This window comes from Oenanthe melanoleuca, chromosome 6 (assembly GCF_029582105.1).
Source record: "Oenanthe melanoleuca isolate GR-GAL-2019-014 chromosome 6, OMel1.0, whole genome shotgun sequence".
Lineage (NCBI taxonomy): Eukaryota > Metazoa > Chordata > Aves > Passeriformes > Muscicapidae > Oenanthe > Oenanthe melanoleuca.
The window spans coordinates 31,305,617-31,330,894 of NC_079340.1; the positions used below are offsets into that span (position 1 = coordinate 31,305,617).

A 25,278-nucleotide genomic window follows, 5' to 3' on the forward strand; every position below is an offset into this window, starting at 1 on the left:
TTCTGTCCACTTTTTCAAAGAGTTATGCAGCACTTTACCTGTACCAACTCCACACTAGCACTTTTTTATCATATTTTTAAAAGTTTCCCGTTTTATTCCTCTTGTAAGACAGCAGGGGGGATCTACATGTCTGATTGCCATTTGACCTGCATTCAAACACCAAAAAAGCCAAGTAGACATTTGGAATATAGAACAAATCAGATGTGTCTGCAGGATTTTGTATCCCACACCCCACCAGCCTTGGATCCCTCAGCCCTCATTCCTGCAGTTTGGCAGCTGAGGAATTTATCCATTTTCTTCTCATGCCTTTCACCCATCTCCTGGATCCTGCAGTACCTGGACTCACCTTGTCAGCATCTGCAAAGGTCTTTGCAAGAGCACTCAGAAATCACTCACATTTCTGATTCTATGCATGATTCCCCAATCCTTTGCTCCACTTCCAGATGGAATCAAGATTTCTGGGGTCTCTTTTTATCACTTCCAAGTATCTAATGAAAGGCAGAGGAGCTGGTCTAGATCTGAGACACTCATCTGGGCAGCCTGCAGGAGTTCTGCTGGGATCCAAAATGATCCAGAGGAACCTGAGGGGCAAAATACACCCCAGAAGAGCTGTCAGAGAGTCACAGAATCATTGTTTGGAAAAGACCTCCAAGATCATCAAGTCCAACCTGTGACAGTATTTTTCAGTAAATGAGCAATTAAGAAAAAAAAGGAGAAAAATCTTGTTGTCAAGGGCTCAAGTTCTACTTTTAGGCAATCACACAGGAAAGGCTGTTTGGCTGAAATTGCAGTTTCTGTTATCAATCAGTGAAGCCTTTTTGGGAAGGTTGAGATTTGGTCCCTTGCTTTCAGACATCCTCTGTCTTGTGCATGAGGAAAATTCATAACACTGTTGAAAATTATCTTGAGGGGGGAAAAACGAGTGTGCTAGAGCCAAATCTGGCCTAAGGGGTGGTTGGTTGTACCAGGGGTGGAGGGAGTGCTGACATCCAGGTCTGAGATCAGCTCTTCCAAAATACTTTGAACTGTTCCCTTCCTTTGACAGATGTTTTAGGAGCACCCTGAAAGTCGTGAGGAGCCATAAACCTGTCACCATAAACTGCTGTAGCTGAAGGGAGAACATAAAAATGCTCATTTCTCTGGGGAAGAGGGACAAAGATGGGTTTCAGTTTGCTCCCCCTGCAAACAGCACCTTGTCCCAGGGTGCTGGATGGGTTTGGCATTTGCCATCAATCCTGCAGGTGGAAAAGGAAGGGAATGCTTGGCTCTGTGCTGCCCCTTTCAAACACAACTCCCCTGAAATGGGAGGCTGCTTTGCTTCCTAAAGTTCCAATGGGAAAACAGCTAAAAAGCAAATCTGGGGCTGCAGACCTGGGACAAGCAGGGACATTTGGGCTTCACCCTCAGGTGAGGCTTCACTCTCAGTCCCAGCCAGAAGGATTAATCCCAGAGAGACAAAATGAGGGGAAGCAACAAGAAAACCACTGAATTTGTGATACATGGGAGAGTAAGGAAGAAATCATCTTCAGGAAGCAAGAAAACCAGATTTAGGAAGGTCTGTCAGCCACTGTCTGGATGAGCTGCTGAGTTCCAAAATAATCACCATGAATAGAGAACTCTGGTGATTTATCCCACTGTAGAACTTCCAAAATTCTCATTTTTTTTTTAAGTTTATAACTATAGACATACACATTATTCCTTACTACCAACTTCATATAAGATCTCAGTTGGACTTGGTCTTTGGGAATCATGTTGATTACAGGAGAACAGTTTTGCCAGGTACATCCCTTAAATAATCCACCAGCAGCCCCAGGCTGATGTACAGTCACACAAAAAGTCTGTCTGGCAATTCATTAAAAAAAAAGCAAACCACAAAATAAATCTGTAAGTAATCAACCTCCCCTGTAAAAAAGCTCAATTAATCACTTCCACTATCCACTTTGAAAATCATATTTTCTATGTCAGTAGCTAGAAGCTACAGAGCAGATACACTGTGAGCAGAAAGTAAAAAGACATGTAACTGCTCTATGTTTAACTTATATACACAACTTTGACTGAGTTCCTGGCTTGGCATGTTGGATGCAGAAACATTTTTGCAATTACAGCATTCTGCTAATGCCTGTGTGAAAGCAGGAGCAAAACTCTGTTATTTACTGTTATTTACAGACCTGTACAGTTACAGGTAAATAACCACAAAGAAACAGAAGATTAATCCCACATCTGGGGACTTTCACTCCTAAATCACCTCAGCTCCAGCCATGAGTCACAGCTACTGGAAGTCACTGTGGTCCTCTGAACCTTGCCAGCTTTTTTTTCACTTTTCTGCAATGTCAAATCCCAGCAACACAGCCCCACAGAGCCCAGGCAGGGCAGGTTTGGGGGCATTTGTGTGTCAGAATGGGAAATTATTCACTCTTCCTAAGCCAAGAGTAAAATGAGTTTCTCCACTTCTAACAAAGCAGTATTATCTCATGTAATTCTCTGAACTGTATTATTATAAAATATGCTTCCCATTTATAAGACAGCTCCTTAAACACCCCTCCAGAATCAGAAAATCACTTAAAGCCTTTTTTTGTTTGCAAAAATCATGTAAATCACTGGGCAAATAAGGAATGAATCCCTTGTCTTTCCTTGTCTGCATTTAACCCATAATCAGATGGTTCAAAGCTTTGCTTGCTACCACTGGGATGCTCCCCACTAGAAGGGAAGCATTTTTTGTCCCAAAAAGGACTTTAGATATCTATCAGCAGACTCACTAGAGTATCTTTTGTACTTCAGTTCGGGCTGGAGGGATTAACAGCTAAACCCAAGTGCTCTGAAGATGCCTGAAGAGAGCCACACTCCTGATGCCTGCACAGGCACTCTGACTCCCTGAGTCACCACCTGGCATCTCTTCATTATTCTTGTTTTTCTCACCTTTTTTTCGTTGCCATTTTTAGCTGGGAGTAACAAAGAGAAACATTTTTCCTTTTACACCTGTCAAGTTGATTTAGCACTGCCTGGCGAGTGCATGAAGAATGAAATGCCTTGCTCCTCTCTGATAGTGCTCCATCCCTCCCAGCACACAGCAGACATCCAGAATACCTTGTTCTTGCCCACACTGGGATGTTAAAACCGCAGGGGAATGGAATAAAAAATGCTCCTTTTGCTGTGCCACAAGGAAATAGATGTGGTTGCATCAGGAGTAATGAATGAACACTGCAGTGTTTTACACTAAGGGTTTAATGTAGGTGCTTCTCATTGCTTGATCAGATATGCAAACACCCCAACAAACACTTTTTGAAGCTGAAATAGCCAGAAGAAGGCTCCAGAGGAGAAAGGCTTGACCCTGAAAGATTCAGAAATTTGTGGCTCAGGAATTCTCACCAGGAAAATAATCAGAAGCAGCAGTGGTGAGGAGCTGTCTTTGGGCTGGGCATTTTCCTCTGAACACCCTCATTTCATCTTCCAGGCACTGAATTTAAAAGTGCATTTAAAAGCAAGTCATTTTGACAACCTCAGAGCTTTACTTGTTCCCATTTTCCTGGAGAACCCAGTGTTAAAAGCACAGATTTATATTTCCATAGACCAAATAACCCCATAAAACATCACCTCACCAGAGGCCTGACAAGAACCAAATCTAGAGCATTCTTCCCATAATAACAAAAAAATCACAAGCAACCACTGTGTGAATATGACACTTCAATCTCAACTCTGTACTCAGACCACCATTCTTTTGGTAGTTTGCTTTTTACACAGACAGTGAATTGGACAAGACTTAAAAATCCCAGCTCAGATATTGAAAATTCAGGAAATTACTTCTTCTGCATCACAGCTTCTACTTCCACTACTTCATCTTTCTGACAGATTTGAAGCTCATGTAGCTGACAGAAATCTTCATTCCAAACCCAAAAGAAATAAGTGAAATTTTGTTGTGAGCCATGGGTTTGACCTGTCTAGCCAGCTCACTGAACAGGTAATAACATTAAACCCTAAGACTGAATTCAGCTAATGAGAGTCTCAATATGCTGGTATTTCAGGAACAACTCTAGGCTCAGGTTGGGACTATTAAAATCTATTCAGTGAAATCATCCCCTTTTAAAAGAGATGTTTTTAAAGAGACATTTTTCTCACCTTAAACACGAGGTTGAATTCAGAGAAGGCTGCTGGAAGAATTATCTTTGCAAGTAGTTTTCTCTGGCATAATCAAATGTGTTTATTCCCATTTTTTTTCTTTCTCATGTTACATTATTCATTGAAGCCATGGGTAAGGAAAGATGCTAATCAAAAAGGTTTGGCCAATTTTGAGGCTATTGCTCATTATTCATTCTTAGTCATCCCTTGTCCTCTTTTGTTGTGACATTCTTTAAAGGATGGGCTCTTAAATGGAATAGTGAACATTTCATTATTCTGCATAATTTAGAAGTGCTGAGGAGAAAATAGAGGCTGGTAGATGAAAGAAAGCTCATTAAAAGCCACATTGCTTGTCACATATGGCAATTAGGATGCAATACAGGTCATATTAAAATTCATGGGATATCCACCTAGGGCCAGGAAGTTCATTCTTAGAAGTTCCTATTATGAGAAGTTTAAGCAAAAGCTTTAAAATTAAAATCTGTGTTCTAGGTCCCAGGAATTCTCCACTTTGGGCTGCTCAGAGAAGGGAGGTTTCAGAGAGGGGACACCAAAGGACAAGGAAAGAGCAGCACTGGTGGTCCCAGCACACGAGGAATTCTGTGCTGGTGTGTTTTGGTCTCAAGGGCTTTCAGCTGTCAGTTCAGTGTTTTATGTGGCACTCTGACATTTCTTCTCTCCAGTGAACAAAATCACCAAGCAAATGCCAGTAACACCCCAAACATGCCATGTTTTTAACTTCACACACTCTTCAGATTTTCGCCCCCATTTCGCACCAAAATATCTCCAGTTTTTCCTGAATAAAGCCCTGTGATTCAGCTTTCCCTCCTCATTCACTCACTGATCTCTCTCCAAGCTTTCATTATCTTGATAAACATCTCCATTAAAGTACTATCAGTCCATTTTCATAAATTCAAATTCTCTCTGCTGGATAATTTCCACGTTTGCCTGCACTGTCCATTTTGTTCTGTCCTTGCCTTCCCTCACTGACTCCTCCTCACACATGTCCCAGAAAAGACCTGGCCCAACCTATGCACTACATGAATTAAAAAGAAATAACAAACCAAACCCCTTAAGAATTGCAATATTGAACAGGTGGCAGGATTGCAGAAAAATAAGCAAATTTATTTGTAAAGCAAGTAAACACTGATGCATCTGGGGAGTTTCATCAAGCCTGGGGAAAGCACCAAATGAGACAAAGGAAATCCTGATTTCAGCTAAACACAGACAAATGTTGTGCAGAGATCAAACACTGGGAGATCTCTGAAACACAGAACAAATGTGCACCAAGCCCCACTCTGAGCACTGCCATGCAAATTAACATCATTCCTTTATTTTCTAAATACATTCAGAATTGAGGTATGGCTCTACAAGAACTGCAAGTTTAAGTTTTGTAGATCAAATCAAAATGATTACAGACTTCATTGTGGCAGATTTGGGCTACACTGAGGAGTGTTATTGGGCACCTCAGCCCCATAAATGGTGAATTTTTGCCTGTAGTCAGACCCCCAGACTCTGAGGGGATCTGTCCCACAGATGGTAGCTGAGGCACCATACATCAAACTCTATTAAAAGCCTCATAAAAGAAAAACAGACATTAACAAGACTCTTTCCACTGATTTGGATGGGCTTTGGACAGAGGCCTATACAAACAAGGATGGAATTAGAAAATGGAAATCTGTTTATATACACAAAACCTGTCAATCCAACTGTTTGCCTTCCAAGGATGACCTAGTCCCACTTAATTCATGAGGCATTTAAAGGGCAAAGAGGCAGATTGATACTTTTAAATCTTACCTGAATTGACTATTTGCAAATATTTATTCTAATTTTTTTAATAAAAAATTGCAAACCCACTGGCATCAGTTGGATTCCTTTCTGCATTAATATTTCACAGATTGCAAATATCTGTGTTCTGGCCACCTACAGTAATGAGCTGAAATACATGGAGTGTGTGTCACCAGTTTGGTGCCATGTCCTTGAGACTGCTCCATTTGATTTCCACTTTGATGCAAGGCTGGGGTTGATCAGGACCAGCTGCTCAGCCAAGGGGCACATCACACATTCCCATTCCTCCTCCTCCTCCATCCCAGCTCCCCAGCCAGGCTATTGTTTGTTACAACTAATTAATCCCACATGTCCTGGCTGCCAGCAAGCCTCACAAATCCCAAATTTTGGTATTTACTGCATGTCCAATAAATTAATTCCACTTCTGCAGAGATGCATAAACACAGTTGTGTACATGTAAGCACAACACACACTCCTACCCAGCCAGATTTATGGTTATCATTATTGGTGCCTGTTTGACAGCTGCTATTATTATTTCTAGCTGGCCTCTTACCATCCAACAGTGAGTAAATATAGGTATGTGTTAGTATTTAAACATCTCTGTGAGGGCCAGATTTTCACATCTTCATTCCAAACTGATCCCTGGTGACATGGGGACATGGCACCAAGCACCAGAGTTACTGCCCCAGCAGGACCTTGCCCTTGCCTGGCTCTGTGTGAGGAGGAGAGAGAGACTTTCAATAAGATAGCCAGAACTTTTATCACTGCAGCTCAAACTGCCTGGCACTTCCTGCTGAACCCCTCCTGTTCTCACCCCATCTGTAACAAGTGGTGCCTGTTCTTCTCACTGGGTGTTCATCTCAGGCCTTGCAGTTAAAATTGTTCAGCTGCTCCCAGGGAAATCCACTGAATTCTGCCATATAAATAAATCCAGCAGCCACTTTGCTGAGATGATGCCAATCACCCATATCCTGGATCAAGGAGAAGGAGTTTGGTGGAGGAGATCTGTTGCTTGCTGTACCTCTGGCTGTGTTTTTTAATGCTCAGAGGCTTTGAAACCTCTTATTGCACATGGCTGGTGAAAGCTTGGAAGCTCAGCTGTGCCCAAAGAGCCCAAAGTTGCTGTGGAAGGAGGAATTGAGCCATTTCCAGCTGCTTTTGGTGATGCATCACGAGCATCACTTCCTGTGCTCAGTGCAGCAGGTGGGGATGCCTGTCTGTGAAGATAAATGAACTTTGCCCTCAAGGATTGGATTCTGTTCTCATCACTGTCATGTTTAGAGCAAATGTGAAACCCCAAGTGCTGGAAAAAATGGGGAAAAGCCAACAGGGAAGATGAAAGCAGAGATGAACCACAGAACATCCCACCACAGGATGGAAATCTCAATTGCCTCCACCACAATGAGCAATCAAAAACCGAATTACAGAGCTTTAATATCCAAGTGTTTCCCATGGTCATGAATTTATAGAATGGTTTGGGTTGGAAAGGATCTTAAAACATCATTCAGTCCCATCCCTTGCCATGGGCAGGGACACCTCCCACTGTCCCAGGTGCTCCAGCCCCAGTGTCCAGCCTGGCCTTGGGCACTGCCAGGGATCCAGGGGCAGCCACAGCAAATCTGGGCACCTGTGCCAGGGCCTCACCTCCCTCACAGCAAGGAATTCATTCCCAATTTCCCATCCATCCCTGCCCTCTGGCAGTTAGGAGTGGTTCCCCCTTGTCCTGTCATGATCCACCTGATTCCATCTGTGGAGGTGGAAAGCAGAGCCTTTTATTCCTTAATATAAAAATCCAAAAAAGAGGCAGATGGAAACAAAAACATTCTCATGACTGCAATGACCATAATGAGATAATAAACCTGATAAGGCAGCCCTTGGGAGATCCAGGCAGTGTCATCCCCTGGGGAAGCTGCTGGCCCTGAGGGGACAGGGACAGGAATGTCTCATGTCTCTACTCCTTGGACAAGGTGCATCTGCCACCACCCTTGACTTCTGCCTGGAGTTACCCTGACAAGCCACACAGCTTCCCAGATGTTAGAAATTACAATTCCTATCACTGTTTATTAGTATAAAAGCACAATTTTTTCCTGCACAAATGCTAATTAATTTCTATTAGTGTTAACATTCAATTTAAAATATTTTGTTTTATCTGCTGGATGTCACTGGACAAAGTTAAAGCCACTCTACAACCCCTGATCCCCTGTTTCACTGTACTGATGGTTCTAAGTCACAGATTTTGTGCCATGTGCCCCAGTCATGAACATGAAGTTTCCTCCCGAAGTAAAGGGAAGTTCAGCTGTAAGGGAGTGAGACTTGGCCCCAAATTTTACAGCTCTAAAATTCATGGACCAAACTCACTCCCAAGTATCCCAAACCAGTAAAGCACCTACCAGACAGTCAGGGGACACAGAAAGGGATTAGTCTTTTGGGGTGGTGCAATTAGTTGTTAGTGGAACAAGTGGGTGGGGAAAGCTGATCCCAGTTTCTGCAAACTTCAGAAAATGGAATTAAGGGTGGCCGTTTTGTCATAGAAGTTTTATTATAGTTTAATTTCTTTACTTAACTGGTCAATAATTGAGCTTGTTAGGGCTTAGTCTTTTCCAGGAAGATCTCTGTTTACATATCTTCCTCTGGAGGGCTTCAAAGTGAAATCTCAGAGAAATTCACAGGTTTAGAAGTGAAATTAATTCAGCAACTTCTCTTAGATTAAAGTGACAAGGGATAAGGTGAGATGTCACTATATATAACCACCTTTTACTATGAAATCTGTCTCTCTTCTTTTGCTTATAGAACAGCAGCTTTCACAGCAAGCCAGTTGCCAAGTGTAATTAAGAATAATTAAGAAGGAAAAGTCCACAGACTAGCCAGAGTACAGCAGAGTTAGTACATTCCGACTGTTTAACTCTTTCCCTTTCAAGTAAAGAGATTGTTTTAAGTGTGTAAAAGTTCTGCTGGTCTGTTCTGTGGGACATTAAAATTTAATGCGTTGTCATCATCATCACCACATTTATTGTTATTACTACCAAGACTGCCTTTAACTGGATATTCATTAGTGCTAAAAGTCACAGTCAGCGTGAGATTCAACAGGCTCCAAACTCTGGAGGAGAAGGTGGAAAGTTACCTGGTGGCGCTTCAAGAACGGATTTTCCTTTTTTGTTGTTTTTCTTCTGTTTTAACTCCTTCCTGCTCGGTTTGACCCCTGGGCGCTCCTCTGTCTCTGCAGCACGGATAGGTCCTTCCTCCGCGGGCTGCTCCGTGAAAGGGAAGAACTCTTCCCCGGGATATGGGAAGGAGTAATAATGATCCCTGTTGGTAATTTCCTGCAGGTAATAATCCTGTTCGTCCATGGGGACGGCCCGGGACACATCCCCCAGCAGCGCCAGCCCCAGGGCGCAGAGAGCGAGGCAGAGTCCGGGATGGCCACGGGCGATCATCGCTGGCTCTCGTGGGACTCCTGAACTTTATCTGGGGAGGGGCAGAGCCGGGGCAGCCGGGGAAGGAGAGCGGCGGGACGGGGCTGCGGGGAGGCGGCAGAGCGGACACACGGACACACGGACACACGGACACACGGACGGACACACGGACACTCGGACGGACACTCGGACCCTCGGCAGCGGATCCCCGCTGGCTCTCCCCCGCCCTGCCCTGCTTTGCCTCCGCTCCGTCCCCGCGCTCCTCGCTCCTCCTGCGCTCGGCTCATCCAAGGCTGCGCTTATTCCAAGAAAAGTCGGCTTGGCAGGCAGCCCTCGCCTCCCAGCCCGGGCCGGAGGGTTTCCCTCCCCCGGGACATGGGGGTGGGCACCAGAGCCCGGGCCTGGCAGGGGTCACCTGCTGGCGCCGCCACCCTCATTCCAGAGCAGTTATTCCCTTTGCTGGCGCTTTATTCCCCCCCCTTTCTAACTTTCTCAGCCTCCCTTCTTTATGTTTGTTTACATACATACAACAAAAAAATTCTGTATAACTTATATACAGATAGAACTATATATAGAACTATATATAGAACTATATTTTAATTTATAGATATTGTCGATACTATATTTTAATAATATAGCTATTAATACTATAGATAGATTAGATATAGATATATTAGATATATTAGATATAGATATATAGATATTAAAGCTATTTAATACTATAGATATTATAGATACGATATTTTAATACTATAGATATTAATACTATAGATCTATTAAATAGATTATAGATATATAGATATTAAAGCTATTTAATACTATAGATATAGATACTATATTTTAATACTGTAGATATTAATACTATAGATAGCTTATATTAGATATAGATATATAGATATTCATACTATTTAATACTATAGATGATATAGATACTATATTTTAATACGATATTTTAATTTATAGATATAGAACTGTATTTTATAGATACATAGTTACATTACTTTATAGTAACTTACACTTTACTTAAAAACTTTAAGTCACTTATAGTAACTTTGTTACTTATAGTAACTTTAAGTTACTTATAGTAACTTAAAATCTAGTTTCTTGCTAAAATAATATCATTTAAATCATACAGCTTTAGATATATTTTGCAGTAGCTTATTATTTTGTAGCAAGTTGTCCATAACTAATACAGCTCAACACATATCATGTGCCAAGTTATAATTTATATTAGTTTACATGCAATAAAAAAAATCTGTATCATTTATAGATATAGAACTATATTTTAATTTATATATATAGAACTATATTTTATATATACATAGTTATATTACTTTATAGTAATGTGTAGTTTATTGTTCAAATAAATAGCTTATTATTTTATGATAGCTTATTATTTTATAGCAACTTATAGGAAGTTATCTATAACTAATACAGCTCGACACATATCATGTGCCAAGTTATAAAAGGCTTCTTCTGGCAGCTCCCTGGATTCAGCCCAGCTGAAAACCAGGAAGAGAAGGTTCATCTGTGGCCCTTTTCCTCACCCTTTTTGGGATAATCCTGATATTTGTTCTCCCTGAAGCATCTTCCCAGCAGACCAGGATGTTTTGTGCTCCACACACGCAAGGCAGTGTCGTTAATGAAATCAATTTGTCTGAGAGCAAAATCTTATCTTTCATCTTTTTCATACCTCTAAAATAACCTCCAGTGCTGAAGGAAATGTGCAACAGTTGGCTCACATGAAATATGAATTCTTCCTCCTGTGTTGAAAATACCAGCTTATATTTTCATCATGTATATTGTATTTCTTGCCACGGTCCAGTCAGCTGGGAGAAAGCATTGCATCTGTTACCCCAGTCTTTATTCTGGCTTTGTGCTCACATTTTTGGTGTGTTTCTCATAATTTTAATACCATAATAAGCATCATTTCATGTCCTGCTACCTGTATCTGTTGATATATTTGGTTTCCAGGCTGTGGGAGATCCTGTCCCATCTATGCAGTGATCATCCTTGCTTTTTCAGGAATGCAGTGATTATGTTGTGTCTGTTCTTCCTTTTATAAAAATGCAGCTGTATTTTTATCCTGAACTTTTACCTTTTTTTCCCTTTAAATCTGAAAACTAGGCATCTTTCTATTTTAAATATAGGAATTTTTGTTTTTTAAAACTAGACTAATATGTACTTTTCTTTTTCACTGCTTTGCTGAATTATACATATATACATAAATAAACTTTATTTGATGAAAAGCTGCTTCCCATCAAACTTTCAGACCCTTTTATCTGTAATAGATGGCTTTGTCACTTCTGCCTCTGGGAGCAGTGTGGGAGCAGGCTGAATATCCTGGTAATCCCCTCTTAGTGATTTCACAAATATTCTTATTTTGTTTTTCCTTTCCAGAGTACCCAGTCCCCTCCTGCCTTGATCCTAACTTCTGAGGGCAGAGCACAAGCTACAGAAAATGTGTTTAATTTTGCTGCCATTTGCAGCACAGCCAGTCCTCTGAAAACATTATGAACACTCACATACCCAGAGAAGTAGTAGAAAAATAAACTTTTCCATGATGTCATTAAGGACTTGGCTTTTTGGTAACTAAAGGAGCTTTAACTCACTGTAGTGTTTCAAGATGGGCACAGAGGTGAGTATTAACATTTTCAAGCACAACAAGAAGCATTTTCATAAAATTCAAAGTTGAGTGTACTTTAATAAAAGACCTGAGGAATGTGATTTGGGGAAATTTTGCATTCCACTGGGAGGAATTTAGCAGGACATCAGGCAGCACTAAGCCCATTGCTCCTCCTCCTGCAGTCAGCACAAATATCTCCCTCTTTTCTTTCTTCAGAAAGACTAATTCATCCAAACACTAATCAGTAGATATTCCTGAGTATCAATCTGTGCAAATAACCAGCTCCCTGTATTTCTTTTTCAGGGTTTTAATACTTTCTGTGGGTGTGGGTATGGATCCACTGCTTCCCCTTCCACACCCACCTCTCTTTTTGGGATGTGCATTAATCCAGCCAGCTGAGACCACACAAACATCTGTCTCTAGGCACAATTTTGATCTTCTTCACCATAAAATGTTTTTACTACTTCTTTTTTATCTGTCAGCATCCTGGAAACAACTTACAGGAAAGGAGCTTTTTCTCCTAAGTGTGGCACAGAAGTATTAAGATCACTGAGGGCTCAGATGTTTTGGGCCTAAGGGCTGTTTCTTTCCTTTTGCCTGGGAAGTATCACAAAAGCATGTAAAAACCTGCTGTTGATGTGGAAGGAGATAAAGCAAACTGAGATTTTTGTAGAAAAGAACTGTAACTCCCATCACCCTCCCCCTGAAATGATTCCAGTGAGTGTAGAATTCATTCTGCACTTTGCTTTGAATGTTCTCCTGCTGCAGTGAGACATGAAATGCTGTGGTCTGCACATGAGTGGGGTTTCCCCTCTATTCCCAAGAAGGATTTATTTGGAAGATGATGGTTTGCTCTCTAAGCTGGGTCAGTGTTCTCAAGCCATGCATTTTGAGCTAATTTCAACAGCACCTCTGGAAAAAGAGGCACTCCCAGCTCTTCCCTGCTCTGGGAGGTTTGGAGTGGATTTTAGGGGAGGTTTCATCATGGAAAAGGTGATTGAGTATTGGAGCAGGCTGCCCAGAGCCGTGGTGGAGTCCCCATCCCTGCAATGATTTAAAAGCTGTGTGCATGTGGCACTCGGGGACACGTGTGGGATTGGCAGGGCTGGGTTAATGGATGGACTTAATGATCTTGGAGATCCCTTCCAGCCTGAAAGACTCAGGAAAGTGCAGATGCAGGAATGCATGTCACTGAGGAGAAAGTAAAGCTGTACCTGTAAGCACAGTCCTTGCTGAGGATCCTGATTTGTATTTATACCCCACAATCAGTGACCACACATTTAGGTTTAATTCAACTTCAAACAGCTCAGTGACTCCTGCAACTTCTCATTTGGAAAATCATTTCTTAGTTGGAGCAAAGCTTTGTGGTTGGAAAAAAAAAATAAAAAAAAAGAAGACAAAAAAGCAGGGATCTCTGTTTTCCTTGCCATTCCAGGGTGAGTTTCTGAGGTAGCACATAAGGTTTCTATATGCTTTGGCAACAAAATGACTCTAAAAATAACTTTCCTCCTGAACAAAACAGCAGTGAAGTTTCTGTTCTTTTATACTTCAGCTCTGTAGTAAATCATGAAGCACAGAATGGAGCAAGGAAAGAGAATTACACTTTCTAAAGTCGTTTTCTTTGCCACATAAAGCATTTACCCCGGCTGTCAACAAGGTCAAACCATCTCAGAGGAAATGGAAACCTAAAACTGGCTCTGGGAAATACAAGGAAACTGCATTGACCATTTGTGTGGCTCTGATGCCTGTTTCTTACACGTTTAACAGAGATAACTTAGAGATAACTTTATCTAAGCTTCTGCTCACCTGAGTATGGTGGCATTTAAAGCCCTGTTTGAACTTTTTTGTAAGGCAGATCCTTATAAGTGTGGCTCCTACCACAGAAAAAAGGACTGGAAACATAAACAAGTACTTACATGGAGACATTTTATTCATTTTTAAGATATATTTAACTTTAAAGGGAATATAATTATTTTACCAGGTGAGGGATGCCAAATATACCCAGAATCTCAACATTTGTCTCTGAACATATCAAATAATGGTATGAAATATCCTCCTGAGCAGGCTGCTGTTCCCTTTGGGCAAACAGATTTTAAAATAAACTGATGCCATTAATGAAGGCAATTATTTCCTTCAGCAGTTGTTTATTTGAACTGGTTAGAAATGCAGTGTGCATCCTGGCTGGGGAATTTATCCCAGTGCATTCTCCCCAAATTTTTCTCCTAAGAACAACATGACCTTCAGATAATCATTCAGCATATTGCCTTTGTGCTTGTGTCTGGAAAAGGAGCTCAGATTGCCATGGAAACAAAAGTTCCTTGTTCTCTTACACTTCCCTGTGCTGTGATATCATTTTCACTATATGAACCCTTTTCTGAGACAGAAATGGAATTGTGGGATTTTCCTGTTTTGAGCACCTCAAAGTGATGGATCAGTTCATGCCACAAATGCTGTGAATGCCAAGCAGAGACTGCACCCACCATCATCATTATTTGGGGATATTTAGATCAGATCCATCTGCATCAGCCCCATTCTGCTGCAGAAATGAAAATTCTCTACCTACACTTTCCCAGAGTTTTCTTTACTTTTTCCTTCTGTGCCAAACAGGAGAAGAAACAGAATTTTAAGAAAGGCAAAGTTAACCAGTGACATAAACAAAGCCAAAGAGGGAATTTCTGACATTTTTGCAAAGAATGTAATAGTTTTCCTGGGGTTTTTTGTGTTTTTTAATTATTATGGGAAATTCATTTCTTCATGTCTCAGAATGTCTCTAGATTTTGTGTTAACAACACATTGCCCTGGCATTTGGCTGACACTGCTGGGCCAAAGCCAGCAGGATTATCACTAGCAAAAGGACTGGAGAGGCTGCCTTGGGATTAAAATTCTCTAATTCTAGCACTACAAAAAGGAGAACTAATATTTCATTTTTTCTAATACTATTTGTATTTTGTTGATTCATCAGCATTGGAAAGACTGTAGTTCTGCACCAGTCAATGGTCTAGAGTTGTCTGCACTGTCCAAAAATGGGCAAGTTGAATGTGCAAATTTTATTTTAACTGCAAAACCGAGACAGCATTGAGACAGCAGAGATGAGTGGATGACAGTGGTTATATGGAACAGTTGGAGGAAATGGGATGAAATTCCCCTGCTGTGCTCACAGCCTGTCTGGAACATCCCTGCTTGGTTCACTTGGATGAAAACAGCCACTTGCAGCAAGTCCCCACGGACACCATCTACCTGCCAACATTCGAATCCCAAAAAGTAACGACTCTCACATTCCAGTCTGGTATTTCCTGGACTGAAACTGCTGCACATGTGCCATGTGGAGTGTGAGCAGCATGTTTAACACATCCCAGGCAGCAGCAGGGAAATGCAGTGTGGAGTTTGTCTGGAAGGTCATTTTTTCCTGGGATTTCTTCAATATCCACAGCCTGAGTGTAGCTTGAGAAGGCATGGATGAAAGTGCAGTGGGAGCTGAAGGTGGTACATAAATATTTGTTGTGCTCAATGTGATAGAGCTGGAAAACACATGAATGGAGAGTAGTCCTCAAAATTTATTTATATTTAAATAAATTAAATATATTTAAAGATTGTGTTTTAAAAAGAGAACAGCCAGGAATTATCCCTTTCAGATACAAGCAGTATTCATGGCTGGGATTACTTTGGGTCAAGAAATATTTAATGTAATGCAACATTTTCACACGATAGCAATGTCTCTGCATAGCTTAATTCCAGCCCCAAACTGATTAATTTAGTAACATTTAAAGCCAATATTTGAAAATCAAATTTTATCTTCACAATCATGTAGTTTTGACATTATACTGAAGGTACCTTCCATAGTGCATTCTCTTATGAAAACAGAGAAAATGCAAGAATTAATGTGAAAGGAAAGCAATGAAATGAGTTTTCACTCCTCACACAGAGATTCATGTCAGACTTACATTACCAGATATGTCAATATAATTTCACAGCTGTGTAATAAACTTGTTTGAACTTAACTTGTAGCCATTAGAAAAGGGCTTGTGCCAGCATGCTGGGCAAGGCTGAGAGGTGAAATGATAGGATTGAAAAGCACAGTGAAGTTTTAATGCTATGCAGATTCTTACTAATAGGTGGCATAACATAAATCACAGAGTTTCACTGCTTGAAAGGCACTAATATTTTTTTTCACACAGGACTTGGCACTAATTCTGCCAAAAAAAAGTAGGGTATAAAAATTACCTTGCATTTTAAAATTTATCCAAAGTAATTTTGTTTCCAAAAATCATAGGATAGCTTAGGTTGAAAGACATTTTTGGGATATTAGCATCTCCCTTTTTCAACTTTCTTGCTATAAGATCTCTAAAAGTAAATTCCTCCCAGTGTGGTTGTATATCCCACTCATTATTGGGTTCAAGAGTGTTATGGATACTATTGAGTCCAATAGTTTTATTATAAAGGGTGTCATTATCACTTAGATTACTGAATTTGGTTTTGGAAACACTGAAATTTAGCCAAATGCACCCCATAGTGCAGTTCAGATATGGTTTTGTTTGCTTCCTACTGGTTATGGCAAACTCAGTCCAAGCAAAATACCTTGGCCTCACTTGAGGCCAGATAAGCTTGTCAGCAGAGTGGGGAGTCATTTCCAGAACCATCCATCAGGATTTAAATGGTTTTATCTCAGCAGTAATGATAATATTTTTGAAAGGAAACCACTTGTGACTAACAGGAAGAAGAGCTGCTGGCCCCTTTGATCAGCACCTAGACAAGGGAGTTTCTTATTCCCTTTTTATTGCTATAACTGGGTTGAGAACAAAACTGGTAGGAAGCAATTTCAGTGTTTTCCTGGCATTTTATGGATGCTGTTATGTGCTTTTATTGCTTATGATCTTCTCTTTCTCTCTTTCCTGTGGTCCACATTTGCCTTGGGAAAGGCCTCCTCTTCTTGATATTTTATGATATTTAGCATTATGTGTCAAGGGGGAGGCTGAGCCCAGAGGTTGAACCAAGGTTCCCCTGCACATGGTGAGGTGTGATAGAGCCAAGGAGGCTCCCAGTGCCACCTTCCCAGATTTCCATACAAATATTGCTATGGAGACCTCCCCCACAGGTGGGATTGTGTGGGATTTATGGCTCCTCTCTGCTCCTCAGTGACCACAGGGCTCCACAGCACGGGAGATTTCAGATTTGCAGTGTTTGGGGAATGAGATCAGCAGAACCCCTGCAAGGCTGGCAGCCTGGGGAATGGGACACCTGCAGAGCTGAGCCTGAGCTTGGGCTGGAGTTTGTGAAGGCCAACACCATCCCATAATTATCTTCCCCATCTCCTTCCACAGGTGGTTTGGAGCTGCAATAAATAGCATGTGTTTTTTTAAATATAACCAAGCACTTTCAAATGCACTCATCATCTGTATTTTATTCACTTCAGACAAAATCCCAGCAGAAGCTCACAAGGAACTCATGTGAGGCTCCAGATCATCTGCAGGGAATGTTACCAAAAGCCTCTTTGCAGGGAAATAAGGGAAAATAAAAACGTGGCTCCTCTTTCTCCAGAGAACTCCATCATGGACTCACAAATTTGTATTTAATGCTCAGTGATAGCTTCAGGTTTTAAGGGTACTTTTCATGTATTTTAGATGAGATTACAGTCAGATGAGGACAAAATGTTTTATGAATTTCAGAAGTCATTTTGAACAGCCCTTTGAAAACTGGTCTTAACAGAAATGCCACACCCTTCCTATACATCTGGATCATCTCCAACAGATCCAAACTGCTACAGAAGCATCATTTTTTCATTTTTACTCCCTCAGGGCCCATGGAAGATAATTTATTTAGTAGTCTCTTTGGAAATGCCTGTCCCATTGTGTTGCCCTGTCACCAAGCTGTCTGTCCGCTCATTTTCCCAGAAGTCTGTCCATCTGCAGTGCCCTCATCTCTAGTGATGCTGGAATTCCTGATGGATTTCATTTGAACTGAATGGAAAAATCAAGATGGCAAATAAATTCCCTTCACATGTTCTGAAAATTGGCTGAATAGTGAAAACACAGCCAAGTTAATAACCCCAGGGATGGAAAATGCACTGGTGAATTTAACAATTTTCTGTTTTCTTTAGCTAGCTGATTTCTCAACACACAGATAACCCTAGCACGGGAATTCTCTTGCAAAAATGACAGTTTGAGGGTGTGGAAGAGAGCCAAAGGTACTCAATTAGGACAGGGGAACTGGAGATATGAAGAAAAACTGAACTCAGTGTGATGAGCAGCTCTAGGCATTGAGTCCCTGGAGAGGAATCTTAGCATCAAAGAATGGTTTGGGTTGGAATGCACCTCAAAAATCATATTATTCCATCTCCTGCCATGGGCAGGGACACCTTCCACTGTCCCAGGTTGCTCCAAACCTCAATGTCCAACCTAACTTTGGGCACTGCCAGGGATCCAGGGGCAGCCTGTGCCAGGGCCTGCCCATCCTCACAGGGAACAATTCCTTCCTAATATCTCATCTAAATCTTCCCTCTGTCAGTTTGAAACTGTCCCCCTTGACCTCTCCTTGTAAAAAGGTAATTTTTTGTCTCTTTTATAAGCCTCCTTTAAGCACTGCACCATCTCTGGCCCTCCCAGGGCTGACAGGCTGGGCAGGAGGGCAGAATGCCAAAAGCTCTTCCTGACTGAGCTTCCAGACATGTAGGCAGCACATCAGCCCTGGGAATGCAGCTTTACAGGCAAGTTTGATTTAAATCACATATATTCACCCCGAGTGCAAAGGGAGAAAGGAACTCCCCTCCCAATAACACAGCAGGGAGGAAGGATGTTATGTGCCTAGAAAGTTTTCTTCTGCTCTACCACAAGTATCCACACCTTGGTAGTGGAAAATAAGCTCCAAAAGTTCAGCTGGAGGATCACTTACAGCTATTTTCTACATGGTTTGCTCCTGACTGTGATCCATCACACATACCAGACTAATGGATTACAGTGCAGCAACCTTAGCTTCATCTCCCTTTATCTTGGAAAATCTTGGTAATGGCATTAAGTGTATTTTTCCATAAATAATTTACAGGAGGAGAGCAACCTTGTAATTGCAATGGAAAATATTTATTTCTTGTTATTTCACCCAATCATGTGCAAATTCCTCCTGCCTACTTGTCTGAGACTGCCACAAAAGAAAAAAAAAATACTTAAAAGGCAATGTTTAAAATACCCAGAAGCTTAAAACATGCCAGTAGGGTAGCAAAAGGCAAAGACAATAAATTCCAGACAGACAGCCAAATTCCACAGATAAACATTAAACCAGGAAAAAAAAAAAAAAAACTTGCAAATTTTAAGGTTATTGGAAGCGGGTGTCTGTTGCTATTGGTTTAAATTTCCTGTATTTCAGTTCTTTTCAGCATTTCTGCCCTCCCTGCTGGAGGAAAGGCCTGGCCCCACTCACCTGCCACTCACAGCAGAGACAGAGCCATAAACAGGCTTCAAACCAACCCCAGCTCATCCTTCCCTGATCTGCAGGGAATGGGAGATCCCAGCTCTGATTCCTGCTGGATTTTCCCCCCAGGAAGCTCTAATGAGATGGTGTTTACAGAGCCCTGCCTGTAGGCTCCAGCCTCCAGCAGCCCCAAAAATCTTCCTTCAGGCCCCTCAATTCCTGATGGATTCCCTGGGCTTCTGCATCCATTCCTAGAGCTGCCAGGGAGGGGGTTTTGCCCCAGGCTGCCACAACAAACCTGGATAAAACATTCCAAATGGAACAGCTTTTCCTGGCTCAGACCTCAGCCACAGGGCCTGAGATGCCAGCAAGCCTAAAGCTTGGGCTATCAGCTCGAATTTTGTGATTCCATTCAATTTCTGAATTTTGTGATTCCATTTTGCTGGCAGGACCTGCAAGCCAGCCAAGAGAAAGAGATCTGGGAGAGCTGCACAGAGGTTCCACAGGCAACTTTATTTCTACAAAGGGGTCTGGGAGCAATCTGAGTTCCTGGAGTGTCAAAGGGGTTTTATGGGGTTGGGGTACCTTGAGAAATGGGCCAAAAATATCACAGATTGAAAATCATCCAACTACTTCAGAGTTTTAGGCAAAAGTGACCAATTACTAAAAGGAAGAAAGGACCAATTAGGGTGCTAAAGATAACATGGGATCTACAGGGGGTGAACATTTCTCTGGCATGAGTCATTCTAAGGAAGGATTTCTGGTCTAAGGGATGATTTTCCAGGGAGCTATGAAAGGGCATCTGAATAATCCACACATCCCTTCCAGACAAACCAATTATTTTATAGGTTGGGCCTCCATTCCTGTGGCCATTGTTTCATGGTTCCATTTGTTATGTGTTGGTGTTCTCAGTGCTGGCTTTTCCAATAGTTTTTTTTTTTCTAGGGAAATAAGATAAACCCAGGAGGTTTTATTATCAGCCCAAGCAGCCATCCATTGAGGCAACACTGCCTTTACAGACAGACATTTCTGCTTGCTCTCAGTCTTGTTCAGCTCCTTGTCAGAAAATAAATATCTGTGCTACAAGGAAAGGTTAAAAATGGCACAGCTGTGATCATGGTCTCTTCAGAGTGGACAGCATTGCACTTCTATAAACTATTAAAAATTGATAATTCTGGAGAACCAAGAATGCAAGTTCATCTTTCAACAGATACTGCACTCTCTAAACATCAGATTTAGGACCCAGGAGAGAGGAAAACTTCCCTTTTTCCTCCCTTTCCCCCAGGCACAGGAGGGATCCTTGCATATTTTCCTTTTTTTGCACTACAGCAACACAATGTTCAACCAGGAGCACTGGAAGCTGAGGAATAGCAGAGCAAAGTGTTGCTCCCAACTCTGCCCATGTTGCTTAAACTTCCTCTAACTCACTTCCTTCATTTATTCTCCTTGGAAAATGTGTTTTTATGGAGCTGAGGAGACCTATCAGCATTATTTACTTGTTCTTTCATATGAAGTTGTATTTTGAACACAGATAATTATGGTTTTGTTGCGGGTTTTTAAAATTTGCATTAAGAGTAACAATTAATAAGTTGATTGTGAATGGTGCTCCACCATTCTAATGAGAAGACAGGAAAATTTTTGGCATTTTTCCAATAGTGTCACCTGCACACACTCTGTTTTGTAATTTCTTAAAGAATCTATAATCTGTTTTACAGACACATTTACAAAAGGAATTGCAAGACCCTCCCTCCTGCTAAGGCAGCTTTTGAGGTGTCATCTCTGCAAATTTCCTGGTTAAACTGGTGATAAAGCATAACCTTTTTTTTCCTTTGCCACAAAAGGAAAAAAAAGAACACCTAAAATGCCAGTTATGTTTATAGTTGATTCAAATAAAAATAATTTCCAAAGAAAACGAGGCAAAAAAAGACTGTTTATACTTTTCACTGGAATTCCAGCATTTCCCTAATGGGGAAATCTGGTGTGCAAAAATTTGAGTTATACTCTAAATATCAATTTTTGCATAAAGCACATGTGGCTGTTTTTAAAGAAAGGTAGATTGGTTACTTTTCAAAAAAGCTCCACAGTTCCTGAATTTAGGGCTGGTACCCCTAGAGGATCACATCTGTGGGCTTCTCCTAGCTGGCTGTGTCAGTGCTGGATTTTGGTGGTGCTGGCCATGAATCCCTGTGTCCCTTGAGATGTCAGGGGGATGTCAGAGGAGCTGGTGGGTGTGGAGCAGCCTGAACTCCTCTGCAAATGCTGCTAATGAGGGTTTAAAACTGAGGTCAGGGATTTGGGTTTGTACAGAAAAACATGCAGCTGGTAATGATGTGTAACTTCTCCTTTCTCCACACTTTGCATTAATTCAGGCTAATTCTGAAGAATAGGCTCATGATCTGGATGGCAAAAATTGTTATAATTGGATATTTAACTCCCTTTCCAGAAGCTCTGGGGAGCTGAATGCTCTTGGACAAAAGCAGCAGAAACCCTTTAAAATGTCTGTTGACATTCTCGAAAGCTGATGTCATCATGCAGCTTTTTTAAATAAAAGCTTGATATGTGTGTGTGCCTACAATTAATTAACTCTTCTTTCTGAGTGGCTCTGGGTAGTTAATGATTACCACTTCTATTTGCATGATAGTGGTCAGCACAGATTAGCTCAAATTGCTCCTGTTTAATCTCTAAATAAATGCAGATCATACCACCAAATAAACAGCAGCAGCAGCCCAGCTGACCTTCAAGTACAACATGCAAATGAGCCCAGTACAAATAATGACCCTAAATTAGGGGGAGGGTGTGATAGGTGGGATTGTCCCCCTCTGTGCAGGGAGATGCTCTCTCAGGGAGTTTATTGCTTCTGGCTTGTATTGATAATAAAAATTCTAAATGCAATTCCTCCTGCCCAGACCTGTTTGAGTCCCCAGATCCCCTCAGCACATATCCTGTGACAAACCTAGGGAGGATGGGTTAATTTAAGCTGTAAATGGAATCTTTAAATGCCCAGACAGATGTTACTGCATTCCCCAGACAGACAGTGGGTGAGCCCAGGGAGCATCTTCTTGGGAGAGCAGCTGCAGGAGGGTGATTCCCTCTCTGCTTTGAGGGCCTCTGGGTGTCCACTATTTCCCTCAATTTGTGATCTACTTTTTCCTTTTCTTACTCTTCTTTCTTCTCTTTGTATATTATTGTGGGTTCACCTTGTGGGCAGGGGTGATTGGGAGCTTCCCAGGGATGTTTGTCTCATTGATGCTGATTTTCCCTAAAATCCATGGGCAACATTGTGCAGTCAACAAGAAGTAGCTGCATTCAAACATGGAGCCAAAATCTGTCTCAAAATCAGAACAAAACCTATAATATACACTACATAATAACCCAATGTAATAAAATCTAAAATTAATAATGTTTTATGGTGACTGATCCACTTATGATGTATCTGCCCACATGAATTCTGCATTGGATGTTAACAAATCAGTTGCAGCTATGGACTGTCCCTGACCCAGAGCATCAATAATCTGTATTTCATAAAATTAAGAATAAGGGAAAGGAAATCTGTAGCAGTAATTTTAAATCTCTGTAGCCTCCATATTCTCTGTCAAAATCCAATGAGCCAGGCCAGTGGAAACAAAAGTTTATTAGAGAAAACACCCTCACAGTATGGATATAAAAACCTAATTAGTTAACAAGACAGGCTAATTAGAGAATCAAACTGGGATTTGGTAACCACATCCAGAGCACTAATAATGTTAATTACAGCAATCAACATGCTGTGATGAGTTGAGCCAGGAGATAATGACTGTGGAATCTCCTTTGAACATCAGGAAAAGGTGAGAGAGGTTTGGTGGTCAGGTTCAGATCAACTGGACATCAGTTACTGCAGGAGGCCCTCTAAAGCAGAGTCCACGTTTAGATTTTATTTAGAGGTTTAGAAATCTCTAAAAAATATTTAGAGGCTTTTAGAAATCTCTAAAGAGATTTCTGCAGTGCCACTGGTGGCAGTGGCAGAGCCAAGGTCAGCCTCTGTCTCAGGGGAGCCCATTTACTTTCAGCTTCTTGAAATTATCACCATTTCCATGGAACCATTTACAAGAGGTTGCACAGAAATCTTAATTATAAATAAATACTAGTATAATATTGTTGGATCCCAGAAATCTGGAGTTTTTGAGCTTTCTGTGATTCCATGCACAGACCCTCTGCAAAACACTGCTTTGGGCTGAGGCCTTGGAGATGGCTTCTGAATATGAGTAATGAGCTAGAAATCACAAGTGTGTAATGAATTAGAAGTGTGTATTTTCACAGGGTGATAGGTTTTAAAACTATAGTATAGTGGTAAGTATGGGACAAGATTGAAGATTTTGGTGGTGTCTCTTTCTCCATCACCTTCTTCTTCCTTCTTCTTCGTGTGTTTCAGGTAGTAATTTCTGGTTGGTCAGTGTCACTTTAAGGGTCATGGAAATTTAGTTTTTGGGTCAGGAGTATAAATAATATAGGTGTTAATTCTCTATTGGACTGTTTAGCTTTAAAAGGCCTTCAAGTAGTTGCAGTTGTAGCCATTTTTCCTTACTTCTAGCAGGGAGCTGGAAGTGCTGTCTTATTTTCTGCATTTTCTGATAAGAAATAATAAACAACCAAGCCCAAACAAGAGAAAGATGTCTCAATTGTGTTTCTGTTAATCCTAACTCTGAAAGAAGACAGACACAACTAATGACAAACCACTAAGAAGTGGTGCAAAGCCCCAACACCACGGCCACGTAATATAATAATAAATAGTTAAAAAGCAGCTGCCAGGAGCATCCCTGTTCCTTTATCCAGCCCCAAGGTGGCTCATGCTGAGCCCCATCTCTGCTGCCCAGCTGAGTGCTCTGGGCTGCTGCTTTCAGCTGATCCTGCAGACTGGAGCACGTGCAGCTGTAAATTACTGTAAATCTGGAAAATTAGCATTTCATTCTGGCTGGAATAGATGACCCAGTCCTGGCTTCCAAACATGAATTTATTCTTTAATGATATGTCTGCAGCCAGCTTGCCCTGTCCACTCCTTTTCTTTCTTGGGGTGCCCCTAAATGGCTGTGCCAGGCAGAGGGACACTCCCTGTGCCCCTGTTCTTCACCATGGATTTTCTGCAGGATTCAGCAGCCCCAGGAAAAGCCCATGGGGATCCAGGTCCATCAGGGTGAGGGGAGCAGCAGCCAGAATAGAAAAAACCCTCACAGTTAATGTTCACAGAACAGAAAGCTGGAGTTTCCACTGCTTGCACTTTGCAGTAGCAGAGCTTCTGTGGAAGGTCTGTTCACACATTTTTAATGAGAGCCTGAAAATCAATCAGAAAGCTTCAGCCTTTGGGCTGTTTCTAGCTTTGGTGGCATTTGCAGGCACTGTAATTTTACATTTTTGAAACTTCATGTCCTTCTCCTGCTCTGAGTGGTGATGCTGTGACACACAATCCAAAACAGAACCAACACACCAGAGAATTTTCCTTCCCTCTGAGTGTCAAATCCACACCTTGTGGCTGCCTGATTCTCACTAAACACAACATCCCAACCTGAGCCATTTCTTCTCAATATTGTTGTGAAGAACAATGAGTTCCAGGTGAAATCTGAGAGTTCAAAAGGAAGGCAGAGGGGGAGAAGGTATTTTTGAATCCCACCACAGCTGAAATGCCAGTGTTTGCAGTGCCAACCCACACTCCTCTTGGCAGCTTTTAGAAATGTTTCAGAACAAGCTACGAGAAGGTTGCCAGTGTAAGAAATTCTGCCTTCCAGAAGGTTAAAAACTTGTTTTTCTGCACTCTGCAACTGGACTCCTGGCTGTGGGTTGGAAGTCCCCTGGGTGGAAGTAGGTCTCCAACAGCAGAGGGCTCTTTTGGCTTAGCAAATGATGGAATTGTGAGCCCTAGTAGCTGAAACCAACTGATAAAATAAATTAAAAGCAGAACAGAAATGAGCT

General features: G+C 41.5%; 1 protein-coding gene across 1 annotated transcript in view; it reads right to left on the bottom strand.

Annotated features, from left to right (window-relative positions):
• Window positions 1–9,599, bottom strand: part of CPXM2 (carboxypeptidase X, M14 family member 2) — a 64,865-nt gene extending 55,266 nt beyond the window's left edge. Inside the window, exon 1 of the mRNA XM_056495285.1 lies at window positions 9,023–9,599. Coding sequence (XP_056351260.1) covers window positions 9,023–9,335 — 313 coding nt within the window. The 5' untranslated portion in view covers window positions 9,336–9,599. The remainder of the gene's footprint in view (window positions 1–9,022) is intronic.
• Between the last annotated feature and the right edge of the window lie 15,679 nt (window positions 9,600–25,278).